Consider the following 19646-nt stretch of genomic DNA (forward strand, 5'->3'; position numbering starts at 1 on the left):
AATGTCGCCGTAAATTAAGCGTCCACTTATACACAGCATTGAACTGTTGTTAGTAACAAACTCGTTCATGTGGGTGGGTACGTAAAATGTCAGAAAAAATACATTAATTAATGTTATCTTGATGTTTTTGATTACTGAACTGGTTACTCCGTGCAAATACTTTTGCCCATACACGGCTTAAACAGGTATTTGATACTGGGAAACAACGAACGAGTATATGATGTAAGTTGCCTGGTTGTTGTTCTTGGAGACAGAACATTTATTCGTCACTGCTTCAAGACATATAATTTGCGTATCTGAAAGGGGAGGGGTAACGGGTGGCCCAGTCGGCTAGGGTTGTGCAGAGTTGCGCCCCTTGGGCACGCCAGAAACCTATGATTGTGGGTTCGAATCCCGGTTCGCACTGATTATGTTTTAGGTTTGTCAGCGCCATACTCGTGCTCGTGGGTTTCACCGAAGTGGTAAACGTCTGAGACCTGTACACTTCGGGATTTCCTCCCACTTTACGCTGTGATATGACTGGAATACTGTTAAAAGCGGCGTTAAACCCAACTCACTCACCCTGAAAACACATCCGGATTTGCCATCGAAAAACTATTGTTTCTTTCTCATTAAATCATTCATTTATTCACAAACGCTGACAAAATCGCACATTCAATTATTTATTCATCCATATAAAAATTGTCTTTCATTCAATACATTTCTATTCATTCACCCTGACATTCTCTTGTTCAGTTAGTCATTTTTACACACGCTATAGTCTCTAATTCAATCATTATTCACTCACTAACATTCTGTCATTCAACATTCATTTATTTACACACACTGATGATCTCTCGTTCAGTCTTTCATTTATTCACTCACGCTAACATAGTCTCTCATTCAGTATATCATTTTTACACACGCTGATTTAGTATCTAATTCAATCATTGATTTATTCACTCACACTAACATTCTCTAATTCAATCATTCATTTATTCACTCACTAACATTGTGTCATTCAACATTCATTAATTTACACACAATGACGATCTCCCGTTCAATCATTCATTTATTCACTCACCAACATTGCCATTCAATCATTCGTTTATTCAGACACCCAAACATAGTCTCTCATCCAACTGTTCATTTATTCACTCACACTAACATTCTGATTCATTCGATCATTCATTAATTTACACACACTGACATAGTCTCTCATGCAATCATATCGTTCAGTCAGACTGGCTGGCCTTCATTGGCATCCACTTGTTCATTCAATATTTTCTGTATTCGCCCGGGGTCTCAAATACGAGTTAAAATGTTCATGCCCTGCTTCGCGGAAAATAAAACAAATTACCATAATCTTTTTCATTAAAGCATTTTGGATAAAGATTATCGGTTGCAGATAAGACCTTCTCACTTATTCGTAGACTTCCATTTGTCACCGAGCTGCGTCGTGTCAGAAGACAATACCTCCCACAGTGCCTATCTCAATAAATGTACGTTAACCACGTATAATGACCCTCTGTCATACAATTGTGATATAGTGTACCTACAGTATGTAGAGCAGTACGTTAACAACTTATAATGACCCTGTGATACAACTGTAATATAGTTTACCTACAGTAAGTAGAGCAGTACGTTAACAACTTATAATGGCCCTCTGTGATACAACTGTGATAAAGTTTACCTACAGTATGTAGAGCAGTACGTTAACCACTTATAATGACCCTGTGATACAACTGTGATAAAGTTTACCTACAATATGTAGAGCAGTACGTTAACCACTTATAATGACCCTGTGATACAACTGTAATATAGTTTACCTACAGTATGTAGAGCAGTACGTTAACCACTTATAATGGCCCTCTGTGATACAACTGTGATAAAGTTTACCTACAGTATGTAGAGCAGTACGTTAACCACTTATAATGGCCCTCTGTGATACAACCGTGATAAAGTTTACCTACAGTATGTAGAGCAGTACGTTAACCACTTATAATGACCCTGTGATACAACTGTGATATAGTTTACCTACAGTATGTAGAGCAGTACGTTAACCACTTATAAAGGCCCTCTGTGATACAACTGTGATATAGTTTACCTACAATATGTAGAGCAGTACGTTAACCACTTATAATGGCCCTCTGTGATACAACTGTGATAAAGTTTACCTACAATATGTAGAGCAGTACGTTAACCACTTATAATGGCCCTCTGTGATACAACTGTGATATAGTTTACCTGCAGTATGTAGAGCAGTACGTTAACCACTTATAATGACCCTGTGATACAACTGTGATATTGTTTACATACAGTATGTAGAGCAGTACGTTAACCACTTTTAATGGCCCTCTGTGATACAACTGTGATATAGTTTACCTACAGTATGTAGAGCAGTACGTTAACCACTTATAATGGCCATCCGTGATACAGGTGAGGTGAAATGGGGTTTAATGTCGCGTTCAAGATGTCGCACTTATATTGCGACGTGCATGCACGTGTGTGTGTGTGCGCGCGCGCGTGCGTGCGTGCGTGCATGCGTGCGTGCGTGCGTGCGTGTGTGTGTGTGTGTGTCTGCTTATACTAGTACGGACTGATGCCGATTTATTGTCCAAGCACACTGAGATACCATGCCGCAGTTTAACATGACTACCCAACTCAGACGCAGTGGTCTGACTCCGAGCCGACCAGTCCTTGTTTTAGCCCCTTAATGCCGAGCGCCAGACAGTGTAACAACAAGTATCATCTTTTAACGTATTTTGGTACCTTCCACTCTCCCGGCGGACGCTCTACCATCTGTGATCCAACTTGATATAGTTTACCTACAATAATTATGTGTAATTCTAAAACACACCCACCCTTCCGTCCGTATTCGAGGAGTGAGTGAGTGATTTGGGTTTAACTCTGGTTTCAGCAGTAATAATACAATTAATGAGCATAGTGTGTCAGCCCCTAGCGATGTCAGTCCTCGACACACGATAAATTAACGAGTAAGCAGGAGAGATGCATTATCGAACGTTGGTCTTAGTGCTATGATGTCTTAGGTCTATAACAAACATCGGTAGTTAAGATAGTCTTAATACTACGATCGCATAGTGAAACGGGGCCCTGATATGTTTGTGTACTGAGTTAATTTGTAGAATGTGGTGGCCGGGTTCTCTCGTCACTAATTAGTGAATCAGTTTGAGATCTTAGTGCAGTTTATCAGCAACACTCGTATTTAATAAACAAGATACAAAGTGATAATTTCAGGCGATGTGTATATTGATAGTTATACTGATGATGGTCATGATGATGTAATGATGACACATACTACTTATGACACTACATTTACTCCCGCTGCTTCGACTTGTCATTCTACTACTACTACGACTACTACGACGACGACTGGAAACACCACCACGACTACTCTACTACCACTACTCAGACGACGACTGCTACTATCGTTATTACGACTCCTACAACGACTACGGCAAAGATGACGAGTACTACTACTACTACTACTACTACTACTACTACTACTACGACTACGACCAAGACGATTACTACAACCACCACCACGACAACTCTACTACCACTACTAAGACGACGACTACTACTACCACTACTTCTTCATTATTACGACTACTACAACGACTACGGCAAAGATGACGAGTACTACTACTACTACTACTACTACTACTACGACTACGACTACGACCACGACGATTACTACAACCACCACCACGACTTCTCTACTACCACTACTAAGACGACGACTACTACTACCACTACTTCTTCATTATTACGACTACTACAACGGCTACGACAAAGATGACGAGTACTGCCACTACTACTACTACTACTACAAAGACTACTTCTAAGGCTACTGCCAATAAGACCACAACGATGACTACTTCTACCACTACGACTACAACGATGACGATTACTTCTACTAGTACTACGACGACGACGACGACTACTACTACAACTTCTACGACGACTACTACAACCACTACTACTACGACTACTACTATAGTAACACAAAATCAGTAAATAACTTCCATAGCTGAATATCATTCCACTATTCTTTCCTTTCGTGTTTGTGAGCCGTCATATAGCTGGAATATTGCTGAGTGCGGCATTAAAAAACAAAAAACAAAAAAAACTTTCGAGTTTGTATATGGTTGTTATCTTGGACTGTCTCTGTTAGTGATCATCTGTGGCCAATGCGCCTCACATGTATGAGTGAATGAGTGTGTGGGTTGGGATTAACGCCGCTTTTAACAGTATTCCAGTTATATCGCGGCGTGTCAGCTTAATCTGGGAGGAAAGACCGAAGTGATGCAGGTCTCAGACGTTTATCACTTCGGTGAAACCCACGAGCACAGGTATGGTGCTGACAAACCTAGAATCATAATTGGGGCGAACCGGGATTCGAACCCACAACCATAGGTTTCTGGCGTGGCCAAGGGACGCAACTCTGCACAGCGAATCGCGGCACCTTAGACGACTGGGCCACCCGTGCCTCCTCACGTGTATGTATGATGGCGGTACTGGATTATCGTTCATAATTAGATTTGAACAAACAATCAAGGCTACAATAGTTAATCCTTCGTAAGGGGCGGTCGGGTAGCCTAGTGGTTAAAGCGTTCGCTCGTCACGCCGAAGACCCGGGTTCGATTCCCGACATGGGTACAATGTGTGAAGCCCATTTCTGGTGTCCCCCGCCGTGATATTGCTGGAATATTGCTAAAAGCGGCGTAAAACCATACTCACTCACTAATCCTTCGTAATATAACGAGTATAAGACAAGGAAGTGTCGACAGGTAATAGAAGGTCGTAGATATCTGCCATTAACTGTTGAATATGAAACCATCAAGCTTATAGCTTATACTGATGCACACTATTAACATATCAAATATGACTTTAGGATAATTAATGCATTTATGTGTTATGTCCATGAAAATGTATTGCGTTTTTTTTTCAAGACAAGTAAACACACTTCACGTTGCATCTTAACATAAGGTTTGCATGTCCAGTGTTGTTATGTTTTGAACATATTTCTTATATAAGTACAGTGTATACACGCGCCCGTGAATAATGGCTTCAGAGAAATGTTGAACAATATATCTTAATCTCCCCATTGTATTATGAGAGAGATGCCTTGTTTGTACATGTTAATAGCAACAGCTCAGTGACCTGCATAACTGGTATTCTCGTGTATTCGAAAACCTGTCTAAATGTCATAAAAAAATAGGAGTGAGTGAGTGAGTGAGTTTGGTTTAACGCCGCTTTTAACAATATTCCAGTTATATCGCGGCGTGTCAGCTTAATCTTGGAGGAAAGCCCGAAGTGATGCAGGTCTCAGACGTTTACCACTTCAGTGAAACCCACGAGCACGGGTATGGTGCTGACAAACCTAGAAACATAATTGGGGCGAACCGGGATTCGAACCCACAATCATAGGTTTTTGGCGTGCCCAAGGGACGCAACTCTGCACAGCGAATCGCGGCGCCTTAGACGACTGGGCCACCCGTGCCCCCTAAAAAAATAGGAAACTCGAGAACTGAATTATGAATTTCTTTAATGGAGATATTGTTTTTGTACCGTGTACTAGTGATCCCCCAATGCCCATCAAATCTATTTATTTGAAGGAACAGCAACTTGAATTAAGATCTGTTTTTAATGGAGATATATTGAGTTTGATTTAAAAGGCTTATCGCCTTCTCGCCTCATTCAACGTGTCAGTAAAACCCGTTAATTCAGACCGTAGCGTTTCAAATGAAATCGTCTGCATCAACACAATTTCTGGATAACGAACTATGGTAGGCAGTAAAGGCCATTAAGTTATAACCAAAGACGTTACCAGCTGTCAGGGTTTCCGTACTAATGGGGCTTCACTATACATAATTGTTTAGCCACACACATGAGTCATAGTCTTATCAAGCGTGCATATGCTCAGTATCGTAAATATTTGTAGTATAAGATATGAGTAAATAATATCTTATCACAAAGTCAAATATTCGCGACTTCTGACAACATGTGATTACAAATTGAATCCCTATCTGGAACGGAATTAAATATCAACTGTCAATCTTCATAAAAACAACAAATTAACTTTGCTTTTTTATTAATATTTACTCAACTGATTATATCGACAGAATAAATAAATTATTTGTGTCAACCTCCTGTATTATCAGGTACAGTTTCAAGACATGAACGCGTCGCGATTGTGAAATCAAGATATGGCGGCTAAAACTTTTTTAAGGCATTACCACTCCCCATGATAGAACAACACATAAAACATGATTTTTCTTAGACATAAGTACACTAACTGGTCAAAAGTGATGATTGCTTTCATTCCATGTGGTGTCAGAAGTATTCTACAGAGGTTTGTGACTGATAACCTTCATCACCAATTCTCGAATTTTGAAATGTCGATAGTTCATATGATTCATAATAAATGATGACATTTCACTAACTGCAAACAATTAAATTCACCTTTTGAGAATATAAATCCTGATTTATTGATTCTACCATATTGGTGTTTACCTCTTGCCGGGGAGAAATTAGTATTACTTTTGGCCAGTTAATATAATAAGCCTTTCGTCATAGGCTGAGCGTTGGTGGGGGCAGTCGTCCAAGGCGCCGCGATTCGCTGTGCAGAGTTGCGTCCCTTGGGCATGCCAGAAACCTATGATTGTGGGTTCGAATCCCGGTTAGCCCCGATTATGTTTGTAGCTTTGTCAGCACCATACCCGTGCTCATGGGTTTCACCGAAGTGGTAAACGCCTGAGACCTGCATCACTTCAGGCTTTCCTCCCACATTAAGCTGACACGCCGCGATATAACTGGAATAATGTTAAAAGCGGCGTTAAACCAAACTCACTCAAAAAACATGTGGAAGTATCTTGACGGGCATAAATGTCTCAGAATACCAGCCCACCTGGGAGTGAAATCTAAGATACTTCTAAGAGATCTTCATGTGAACCGACCGCATTACGATACACTCGGATATTGTTAACGTGTCATTGTGATCGCAGGGCAGTTTTCACAAGCATTACATGACACTAGATTGTTAACACACCACCGTCGCCCGGTAGGAGTAATACTGGGTGCGTGCGTAGGCAACAAACATTATTTTTAATGAAAATTTTGAGTGGCGCGTGCTACCAGTAGAGCATTGCATGCTTACCCTTTTCGCGAACACCTGGTGTCATCACTGATTTTCAGTGATCCATTCATATAATTTTCAGAAAATGAAATCTGTCTTGCTTGACAACGGTATAAGGATCTGTACCGAAACGTCGCCTTTACAGTATTAAAGACGTTGTTATCCATAAATTGTGTCTACTTTGTCAAATGGAATATGTTTCGGCAGATAATCGAGACTGATTATTCGTTTCGTTGGCGTTTACGTTTTACATGTACACGTGTGACGCCATCGACCTCATTCAAAGATTTATGCGAGACAGCATAAACATCACTACAATGGCTGGAAAAAGAAATGTACACACTGTACAATGGAAGATAAAGAACGCTTAGATTCAAAGGACGCCATCGAGTGATATCAAAGGCTGGACGACCTACAGTAACACGTGGCCTTGAAACATTTTGGAATTCCCTTTGTACCCTGGACACCCGTAATATACCTACCAGTTAGGGGTATGTGTAGAAAAGCCATAAACGCCATCGCGTGGGGTGCTGCTCATGATATCAATCACTTGTTTGTCTGGTCCAGGCTGCTAAGTACATGACGGGCCGTGCCATAGAACTTGAATATTGTTATGACACGAAATCTATCAAAGTCGAAATCTTTCGTGTCAGTTTGATATCCATAACTGCATTGACGTTCTTCTTTTGCTTTCATCTTGCCAGCCTCTTGCTAACACAAAGTCGTTTATTTTCGTTCTATATTATTATTCTTTGACCATTTTTTTCCTTTCAGAGAACACAATATTTGGTTGACATTTAAAAAAAATAAATGACCAATATAAAATGGGTTTCTTAACTGTTACTTTATTCCAGAAAACACATTTTCAAAGAGCAAGAAATAAAGCAGAGGATTGGTCGGGTTCAAATAATCAGCACAGAAAACTACTTTCAACAAACCAGGTAAATATCCACCCTGCCCCGCCCTTAAAAGTACCTCTGGTTTCAGGAAGGAACAAATACAACCTTCTAAATAGCATCTTAGCTCAAGGTAACCTCCGATATCCCAACGGGATTAGTATTCACACTAGTAAGAGAAATAAAGAGGACAATTATCTTTCTGGTGCTCTGATGCCACAACGTGATAAGAAACATTTAGCATCTCCTGAACAAGAACGCTCTAAATCTACATTGGCTACTTCAATGGAGCGTCCATATAACAAAGAAAAAAGAATGAACAGCAACAACATTAATGCCAGCTTAAATAACGCTTTCCGCCAAAGGATATACAGGTATAGAAGGGACGTCAACGAAACATCCGCCACGAGGTCTGCCACAAAGGAACCATTTACTACAAGTGAGATAACAAGCTCTCAATCCACATCGACACAGGAAGCAATGACACCATCATCACCTTTCCCCTCATCAACAGAAACCACCAAAACCCCCAGTACACAGTTGTCTGTGCCTCCTGAAGAGAGCATAACTAAATCAACTGCTGGAGCTACTGAAACATCCACACAAACCGAGGAAGCACCAAGCACCTTGGAAAGTACATCTGCGAGAGAGGAAAGTACAACAGAGGTTACTACTAGCCCCACCTCTATAGACACATTGGTAAGCTCATCTCAAGCTTCCACAGTTTCCGAGGAAACTACTTCAACAGAAGCATCAAGTGCAACGCCAAGCACCTTGGAAAGTACATCTGCGACAGAGGAAAGTACAACAGAGGTTACTACTAGCTCAACCTCTACCCAGATGATGCTGACAACACATCAAGCGTCTACAGTTTCCGAGGAAGCTACTTCAACAGAAGCAACAAGTGCAACGTCAAGCACCTTGGGAAGTACATCTGCGACAGAGGAAAGTACAACAGAGGTAACTACTAGCCCAACCTCTACCCAGATGGAGGTAACCACATCTCAAGCTTTCACAGTTTCCGAGGAAACTATTGCAACAGAAGCAACAAGTGCAACGTCAAGCACCTTGGAAACTACATCTGCGACAGAGGAAAGTACAACAGAGGTAACTACTAATCCAACCTCTACCCAGACGGAGATGACCACATCTCAAACTTCCACAGTTTCCGAGGAAACTACTTCAACAGAAGCAACAAGTGCAACTTCAAGCACATTGGAAAGTACATCTGCGACAGAGGAAAGTACAACAGAGGTAACTACAAGCCCCACCTCTACCCTGACGGAGATGACCACATCTCAAGCTTCCACAGTATCCGAGGAAACTACTTCAACAGAAGTAACAAGTGCAACGTCAAGCACCTTGGAAAGTACATCTGCGACAGAGGAAAGTACAACAGAGGTAACTACTAGCCCCATATCTACCAAGACGGAGGTAACCACATCTCAAGCTTCCACAGTTTCCGAGCAAACTACTTCAACAGAAGCAAAAAATGCAACGCAAAGCACCTTAGAAAGCACATCTGCGACAGAGGAAAGTACAACAGAGGTAACTACTAGCCCAACCTCTAGCCATATGGAGGTAACCACATCTCAAGCTTCCACAGTTTCCGAGGAAACTACTTCAACAGAAGCAACAAGTGCAACGTCAAGCACCTTGGAAAGTACATCTGCGACAGAGGAAAGTACAACAGAGGTAACTACTAGCCCCACCTCTACCCAGACGGAGATGACCACATCTCAAGCTTCCACAGTTTCCCAGGAAACTACTTCAACAGAAGCAACAAGTGCAACGTCAAGCACCTTGGAAAGTACATCTGCGACAGAGGAAAGTACAACAGAGGTAACTACTAGTCCCACCTCTACCCAGACGGAGGTAACCACATCTCAAGCTTCCACAGTTTCCCAGGAAACTACTTCAACAGAAGCAACAAGTGCAACGTCAAGCACATTGGAAAGTACATCTGCGACAGAGGAAAGTACAACAGACGTAATTACTAGCCCAAAATCTACCCATATGGAGGTAACCACATCTCAAACTTCCACAGTTTCCATGGAAACTACTTCAACAGAAGCAACAAATGCAACGCCAAGTACCTTAGAAAGTATTTCTGCGAAAGAGGAAAGTACAACAGAGGTAACTACTAGCCCAACCTCTACCAAGACGGAGATGACAACATCTCAAGCTTCCACAGTTTCCGAGGAAACTACTTCAACAGAAGCAAAAAGTGCAACGTCAAGCACATTGGAAAGTACATCTGCGACAGAGGAAAGTACAAAGGAGGTAATTACTAGCCCCACCTCTACCCAGACGGAGGTAACCACATCTCAAGCTTCCACAGTTTCCGAGGAAACTACTTCAACAGAAGCAACAAGTGCAACGTCAAGCACCTTGGAAAGTACATCTGCAACAGAGGAAAGTAGAACAAAGGTAACTACTAGCCCCACCTCTACCCAGACGGAGATGACCACATCTCAAGCTTCCACAGTTTCCCAGGAAACTACTTCAACAGAAGCAACAAGTGCAACGTCAAGCACCTCTGAAAGTACATCTGCGACAGAGGAAAGTACAACAGAGGTAACTACTAGCCCCACCTCTACCCAGATGGAGGTAACCACATCTCAAGCTTCCACAGTTTCCGAGGAAACAACTTCAACAGAAGCAACAAGTGCAACATCAAGCACCTTGGAAAGTACATTTGCGACAGAGGAAAGTACAACAGAGGTAACTACTAGCCCCACCTCTACCCAGACGGAGGTAACCACATCTCAAGCTTCCACAGTTTCCGAGGAAACTACTTCAACAGAAGCAACAAGTGCAACGTCAAGCACCTTGGAAACTACATCTGCGACAGAGGAAAGTACAACAGAGGTAACTACTAATCCAACCTCTACCCAGACGGAGATTACCACATCTCAAGCTTCCACAGTTTCCGAGGAAACTACTTCAACAGAAGCAACAAGTGCAACGTCAAGCACATTGGAAACTACATCTGCGACAGAGGAAAGTACAACAGAGGTAACTACTAATCCAACCTCTACCCAGACGGAGATTACCACATCTCAAGCTTCCACAGTTTCCGAGGAAACTACTTCAACAGAAGCAACAAGTGCAACGTCAAGCACATTGGAAAGTACATCTGCGACAGAGCAAAGTACAACAGAGGTAACTACTAGCCCCACCTCTACCCAGACGGAGATGACCACATCTCAAGCTTCCACAGTTTCCGAGGAAATTACTTCAACAGAAGCAACGAGTGCAACGTCAAGCACCTTGGAAAGTACATCTGCGACAGAGGAAAGTACAACAGAGGTAACTACTAGCCCCACCTCTACCCAGACGGAGATGACCACTTCCCAAGCTTCCACAGATTCCGAGGAAACTACTTCAACAGAAGCAACAAGTGCAACGTCAAGCACCTTGGAAACTACATCTGCGACAGAGGAAAGTACAACAGAGGTAACTACTAGCCCCACCTCTACCCAGATGGAGGTAACCACATCTCAAGCTTCCACAGTTTCCATGAAAACTACTTCAACAGAAGCACCAAGTGCAACGTCAAGCACCTTGGAAAGTACATCTGCGACAGAGGAAAGTACAACAGAGGTAACTACTAGCCCCACCTCTACCCAGACGGAGATGACCACATCTCAAGCTTCCACAGTATCCGAGGAAACTACTTCAACAGAAGCAACAAGTGCAACGTCAAGCACCTTGGAAAGTACATCTGCGACAGAGGAAAGAACAACAGAGGTAACTACTAATCCAACCTCTACCCAGACGGAGATTACCACATCTCAAGCTTCCACAGTTTCCGAGGAAACTACTTCAACAGAAGCAACAAGTGCAACGTCAAGCACATTGGAAAGTACATCTGCGACAGAGCAAAGTACAACAGAGGTAACTACTAGCCCCACCTCTACCCAGACGGAGATGACCACATCTCAAGCTTCCACAGTTTCCGAGGAAATTACTTCAACAGAAGCAACGAGTGCAACGTCAAGCACCTTGGAAAGTACATCTGCGACAGAGGAAAGTACAACAGAGGTAACTACTAGCCCCACCTCTACCCAGACGGAGATGACCACTTCCCAAGCTTCCACAGATTCCGAGGAAACTACTTCAACAGAAGCAACAAGTGCAACGTCAAGCACCTTGGAAACTACATCTGCGACAGAGGAAAGTACAACAGAGGTAACTACTAGCCCCACCTCTACCCAGATGGAGGTAACCACATCTCAAGCTTCCACAGTTTCCATGAAAACTACTTCAACAGAAGCACCAAGTGCAACGTCAAGCACCTTGGAAAGTACATCTGCGACAGAGGAAAGTACAACAGAGGTAACTACTAGCCCCACCTCTACCCAGACGGAGATGACCACATCTCAAGCTTCCACAGTATCCGAGGAAACTACTTCAACAGAAGCAACAAGTGCAACGTCAAGCACCTTGGAAAGTACATCTGCGACAGAGGAAAGTACAACAGAGGTAACTACTAGCCCCACCTCTACCCAGACGGAGATGACCACATCTCAAGCTTCCACAGTTTCCGAGGAAACTACTTCAACAGAAGCAACAAGTGCAACGTCAAGCACATTGGAAAGTACATCTGCGACAGAGGAAAGTACAACAGAGGTAACTACTGGCCCCACCTCTACCCAGGCGGAGATAACCACATCTCAAGCTTCCACAGTTTCCGAGGAAACTACTTCAACAGAAGCAACAAGTGCAACGTCAAGCACCTTGGAAAGTACATCTGCGACAGAGGAAAGTACAACAGAGGTAACTACTAGCCCCACCTCTACCCAGACGGAGATGACCACATCTCAAGCTTCCACAGTTTCCCAGGAAACTACTTCAACAGAAGCAACAAGTGCAACGTCAAGCACCTTGGAAACTACATCTGCGACAGAGGAAAGTACAACAGAGGTAACTACTAGCCCCACCTCTACCCAGACGGAGATGACCACATCTCAAGCTTCCACAGTTTCCGAGGAAACTACTTCAACAGAAGCAACAAGTGCAACGTCAAGCACCTTGGAAACTACATCTGCGACAGAGGAAAGTACAACAGAGGTAACTACTAGCCCCACCTCTACCCAGACGGAGATGACCACATCTCAAGCTTCCACAGTTTCCGAAGAAACTACTTCAACAGAAGCAACGTCAAGCACCTTAGAAACTACATCTGCGACAGAGGAAAGTACAACAGAGGTAACTACTAGCCCCACCTCTACCCAGACGGAGATGACCACATCTCAAGCTTCCACAGTTTCCGAGGAAACTACTTCAACAGAAGCAACAAGTGCAACGTCAAGCACATTGGAAAGTACATCTGCGACAGAGGAAAGTACAACAGAGGTAACTACTAGCCCCACCTCTACCCAGACGGAGATGACCACATCTCAAGCTTCCACAGTTTCTGAGGAAACTACTTCAACAGAAGCAACGAGTGCAACGTCAAGCACCTTGGAAACTACATCTGCGACAGAGGAAAGTACAACAGAGGTAACTACTAGCCCCACCTCTACCCAGACGGAGATGACCACATCTCAAGCTTCCACAGTTTCCGAGGAAACTACTTCAATAGAAGCAACAAGTGCAACGTCAAGCACCTTGGTAAGTACATCTGCGACAGAGGAAAATACAACAGAGGTAACTACTAGCCCCACCTCTACCAAGGCGAACGTAACCACATCTCAAGCTTCCACAGTTTCCGAGGAAACTACTTCAACAGAAGCAACAAGTGCAACGTCAACCACCTTAGAAAGTACATCTGCGACAGAGGAAAGTACAACAGAGGTAACTACTAGCCCCACCTCTACCCAGACGGAGATGACCACATCTCAAGCTTCCACAGTTTCCGAGGAAACTACTTCAACAGAAGCAACAAGTGCAACGTCAAACACCTTGGAAACTACATCTGCGACAGAGGAAAGTACAACAGAGGTAACTACTAGCCCCACCTCTACCCAGACGGAGATGACAACATCTCAAGCTTCCACAGTTTCCGAGGAAACTACTTCAACAGAAGCAACAAGTGCAACGTCAAGCACCTTGGAAAGTACATCTGCGACAGAGGAAAGTACAACAGAGGTAACTACTAGTCCAACCTCTACCCAGACGGAGGTAACCACATCTCAAGCTTCCACAGTTTCCGAGGAAACTACTTCAACAGAAGCAACAAGTGCAACGTCAAGCACATTGGAAAGTACATCTGCGACAGAGGAAAGTACAACAGAGGTAACTACTAGCCCCACCTCTACCCAGACGGAGATGACCACATCTCAAGCTTCCACAGTTTCCGAAGAAACTACTTCAACAGAAGCACCAAGTGCAACTTCAAGCACATTGGAAAGTACATCTGCGACAGAGGAAAGTACAACAGAGGTAACTACAAGCCCCACCTCTACCCAGACGGAGATGACCACATCTCAAGCTTCCACAGTTTCCGAGGAAATTTCTTCAACAGAAGCAACAAGTGCAACGTCAAGCACATTGGAAAGTACATCTGCGACAGAGGAAAGTGCAACAGAGGAAACTACTAGCCCCACCTCTACCCAGACGGAGATGACCACATCTCAAGCTTCCACAGTTTCTGAGGAAACTACTTCAACAGAAGCAACAAGTGCAACGTCAAGCACCTTGGAAACTACATCTGCGACAGAGGAAAGTACAACAGAGGTAACTACTAGCCCCACCTCTACCCAGATGGAGTTAACCACATCTCAAGCTTCCACAGTTTCTGAGGAAACTACTTCAACAGAAGCAACAAGTGCAACGTCAAGCACCTTGGAAAGTACATCTGCGACAGAGGAAAGTACAACAGAGGTAACTACTAGCCCCACCTCTACCCAGACGGAGATGACCAAATCTCAAGCTTCCACAGTTTCCGAGGAAACTACTTCAACAGAAGCAACAAGTGCAACGTCAAGCACCTTGGAAAGTACATCTGCGACAGAGGAAAGTACAACAGAGGTAACTACTAGCCCCACCTCTATCCAGGCGGAGGTAACCACATCTCAAGCTTCCACAGTTTCCGAGAAAACTACTTCAACAGAAGCAACAAGTGCAACGTCAAGCACCTTGGAAAGTACATCTGCGACAGAGGAAAGTACAACAGAGGTAACTACTAGCCCCACCTCTACCCAGACGGAGATGACCACATCTCAAGCTTCCACAGTTTCCGAGGAAACTACTTCAACAGAAGCAACGTCAAGCACATTGGAAAGTACATCTGCGACAGAGGAAAGTACAACAGAGGTAACTACTAGCCCCACCTCTATCCAGGCGGAGGTAACCACATCTCAAGCTTCCACAGTTTCCGAGAAAAATACTTCAACAGAAGCAACAAGTGCAACGTCAAGTACCTTGGAAAGTACATCTGCGACAGAGGAAAGTACAACAGAGGTAACTACTAGCCCCACCTCTACCCAGACGGAGATGACCACATCTCAAGCTTCCACAGTTTCCGAGGAAACTACTTCAACAGAAGCAACAAGTGCAACGTCAAGCACATTGGAAAGTACATCTGCGACAGAGGAAAGTACAACAGAGGTAACTACTAGCCCCACCTCTACCAAGGCGGAGGTAACCACATCTCAAGCTTCCACAGTTTCCGTGGAAACTACTTCAACAGAAGCAACAAGTGCAACGTCAAGCACCTTGGAAAGTACATCTGCGACAGAGGAAAGTACAACAGAGGTAACTACTAGCCCCACCTCTACCCAGGCGGAGATGACCACATCTCAAGCTTCCACAGTTTCCGAGGAAACTACTTCAACAGAAGCAACAAGTGCAACGTCAAGCACCTTGGAAACTACATCTGCGACAGAGGAAAGTACAACAGAGGTAACTACTAGCCCCACCTCTACCCAGATGGAGGTAACCACATCTCAAGCTTCCACAGTTTCCGTGGAAACTACTTCAACAGAAGCAACAAGTGCAACGTCAAGCACCTTGGAAAGTACATCTGCGACAGAGGAAAGTACAACAGAGGTAACTACTAGCCCCACCTCTACCCAGACGGAGATGACCACATCTCAAGCTTCCACAGTTTCCGAGGAAACTACTTCAACAGAAGCAACAAGTGCAACGTCAAGCACCTTGGAAACTACATCTGCGACAGAGGAAAGTACAACAGAGGTAACTACTAGCCCCACCTCTACCCAGATGGAGGTAACCACATCTCAAGCTTCCACAGTTTCCCAGGAAACTACTTCAACAGAAGCAACAAGTGGAACGTCAAGCACCTTGGAAAGTACATCTGCGACAGAGGAAAGTACAACAGAGGTAACTACTAGCCCCACCTCTACCCCGACGGAGATGACCACATCTCAAGCTTCCACAGTTTCCGAGGAAACTACTTCAACAGAAGCAACAAGTGCAACGTCAAGCACCTTGGAAAGTACATCTGCGACAGAGGAAAGTACAACAGAGGTAACTACTAGCCCTACCTCTACCCAGACGGAGATGACCACATCTCAAGCTTCCACAGTTTCCGAGGAAACTACTTCAACAGAAGCAACAAGTGGAACGTCAAGCACATTGGAAAGTACATCTGCGACAGAGGAAAGTACAACAGAGGTAACTACTAGCCCCACCTCTACCCAGGCGGAGGTAACCACATCTCAAGCTTCCACAGTTTCCGAGGAAACTACTTCAACAGAAGCAACAAGTGCAACGTCAAGCACGTTGGAAAGTACATCTGCGACAGAGGAAAGTACAACAGAGGTAACTACAAACCCGATCTCTACCCAGACGGAGATGACCACATCTCAAGCTTCCACAGTTTCCGAGGAAACTACTTCAACAGAAGCAACAAGTGCAACGTCAAGCACCTTGGAAAGTACATCTGCGACAGAGGAAAGTACAACAGAGGTAACTACTAGCCCCACCTCTACCCAGACGGAGATGACCACATCTCAAGCTTCCACAGTTTCCGAGGAAACTACTTCAACAGAAGCAACAAGTGCAACGTCAAGCACCTTGGAAAGTACATCTGCGACAGAGGAAAGTACAACAGAGGTAACTACTAGCCCTACCTCTACCCAGACGGAGATGACCACATCTCAAGCTTCCACAGTTTCCGAGGAAACTACTTCAACAGAAGCAACAAGTGGAACGTCAAGCACATTGGAAAGTACATCTGCGACAGAGGAAAGTACAACAGAGGTAACTACTAGCCCCACCTCTACCCAGGCGGAGGTAACCACATCTCAAGCTTCCACAGTTTCCGAGGAAACTACTTCAACAGAAGCAACAAGTGCAACGTCAAGCACGTTGGAAAGTACATCTGCGACGGAGGAAAGTACAACAGAGGTAACTACAAACCCCATCTCTACCCAGACGGAGATGACCACATCTCAAGCTTCCACAGTTTCCGAGGAAACTACTTCAACAGAAGCAACAAGTGCAACGTCAAGCACCTTGGAAAGTACATCTGCGACAGAGGAAAGTACAACAGAGGTAACTACTAGCCCCACCTCTACCCAGACGGAGATGACCACATCTCAAGCTTCCACAGTTTCTGAGGAAACTACTTCAACAGAAGCAACGAGTGCAACGTCAAGCACCTTGGAAAGTACATCTGCGACAGAGGAAAGTACAACAGAGGTAACTACTAGCCCCACCTCTACCCAGACGGAGATGACCACATCTCAAGCTTCCACAGTTTCCGAGGAAACTACTTCAATAGAAGCAACAAGTGCAACGTCAAGCACCTTGGAAAGTACATCTGCGACAGAGGAAAGTACAAAAGAGGTAACTACTAGCCCCACCTCTACCAAGGCGAACGTAACCACATCTCAAGCTTCCACAGTTTCCATGGAAACTACTTCAACAGAAGCAACAAGTGCAACGTCAAGCACATTGGAAAGTACATCTGCGACAGAGGAAAGTACAACAGAGGTAACTACTAATCCAACATCTACCCAGACGGAGATGACCACATCTCAAGCTTCCACAGTTTCCGAGGAAACTACTTCAACAGAAGCAACAAGTGCAACTTCAAGCACATTGGAAAGTACATCTGCGACAGAGGAAAGTACAACAGAGGTAACTACAAGCCCCACCTCTACCCAGACGGAGATGACCACATCTCAAGCTTCCACAGTTTCCGAGGAAACTACTTCAACAGAAGCAACAAGTGCAACGTCAAGCACCTTGGAAATTACATCTGCGACAGAGGAAAGTACAACAGAGGTAACTACTAGCCCCACCTCTACCCAGACGGAGATGACCACATCTCAAGCTTCCACAGTTTCTGAGGAAATTTCTTCAACAGAAGCAACAAGTGCAACGTCAAGCACCTTGGAAAGTACATCTGCGACAGAGGAAAGTGCAACAGAGGTAACTACTAGCCCCACCTCTACCCAGACGGACATGACCACATCTCAAGCTTCCACAGTTTCTGAGGAAATTTCTTCAACAGAAGCAACAAGTGCAACGTCAAGCACCTTGGAAACTACATCTGCGACAGAGGAAAGTACAACAGAGGTAACTACTAGCCCCACCTCTACCCAGGCGGAGATGACCACATCTCAAGCTTCCACAGTTTCCGAGGAAACTACTTCAACAGAAGCAACAAGTGCAACGTCAAGCACCTTGGAAAGTACATCTGCGACAGAGGAAAGTACAACAGAGGTAACTACTAGCCCCACCTCTACCCAGACGGAGATGACCAAATCTCAAGCTTCCACAGTTTCCGAGGAAACTACTTCAACAGAAGCAACAAGTGCAACGTCAAGCACATTGGAAAGTACATCTGCGACAGAGGAAAGTACAACAGAGGTAACTACTAGCCCCACCTCTACCCAGACGGAGATGACCACATCTCAAGCTTCCACAGTTTCTGAGGAAATTTCTTCAACAGAAGCAACAAGTGCAACGTCAAGCACCTTGGAAAGTACATCTGCGACAGAGGAAAGTGCAACAGAGGTAACTACTAGCCCCACCTCTACCCAGACGGACATGACCACATCTCAAGCTTCCACAGTTTCTGAGGAAATTTCTTCAACAGAAGCAACAAGTGCAACGTCAAGCACCTTGGAAACTACATCTGCGACAGAGGAAAGTACAACAGAGGTAACTACTAGCCCCACCTCTACCCAGGCGGAGATGACCACATCTCAAGCTTCCACAGTTTCCGAGGAAACTACTTCAACAGAAGCAACAAGTGCAACGTCAAGCACCTTGGAAAGTACATCTGCGACAGAGGAAAGTACAACAGAGGTAACTACTAACCCCACCTCTACCCAGACGGAGATGACCAAATCTCAAGCTTCCACAGTTTCCGAGGAAACTACTTCAACAGAAGCAACAAGTGCAACGTCAAGCACATTGGAAAGTACATCTGCGACAGAGGAAAGTACAACAGAGGTAACTACTAGCCCCACCTCTACCCAGACGGAGATGACCACATCTCAAGCTTCCACAGTTTCCGAGGAAACTACTTCAACAGAAGCAACAAGTGCAACGTCAAGCACCTTGGAAACTACATCTGCGACAGAGGAAAGTACAACAGAGGTAACTACTAGCCCCACCTCTATCCAGGCGGAGGTAACCACATCTCAAGCTTCCACAGTTTCCGAGGAAACTACTTCAACAGA

General features: G+C 44.3%; 1 protein-coding gene across 1 annotated transcript; it reads left to right on the plus strand.

The window, feature by feature from the left end:
• Positions 1-13503: 13503 nt before the first annotated feature.
• LOC125373331 (cell wall integrity and stress response component 2-like) lies at positions 13504-19266 on the plus strand (the record flags this gene model as incomplete). Its single annotated transcript, XM_048384342.1, has 3 exons — positions 13504-13551; positions 17278-17328; positions 19198-19266. Coding segments are annotated over 3 exons (168 nt in total), but the record flags the coding sequence as incomplete, so codon positions are not given.
• Positions 19267-19646: the final 380 nt, after the last annotated feature.

The sequence above is a fragment of the Haliotis rufescens genome, unplaced genomic scaffold (assembly GCF_023055435.1).
Source record: "Haliotis rufescens isolate VD_foot unplaced genomic scaffold, xgHalRufe1.0.p SCAF_5, whole genome shotgun sequence".
Classification (NCBI taxonomy): domain Eukaryota; kingdom Metazoa; phylum Mollusca; class Gastropoda; order Lepetellida; family Haliotidae; genus Haliotis; species Haliotis rufescens.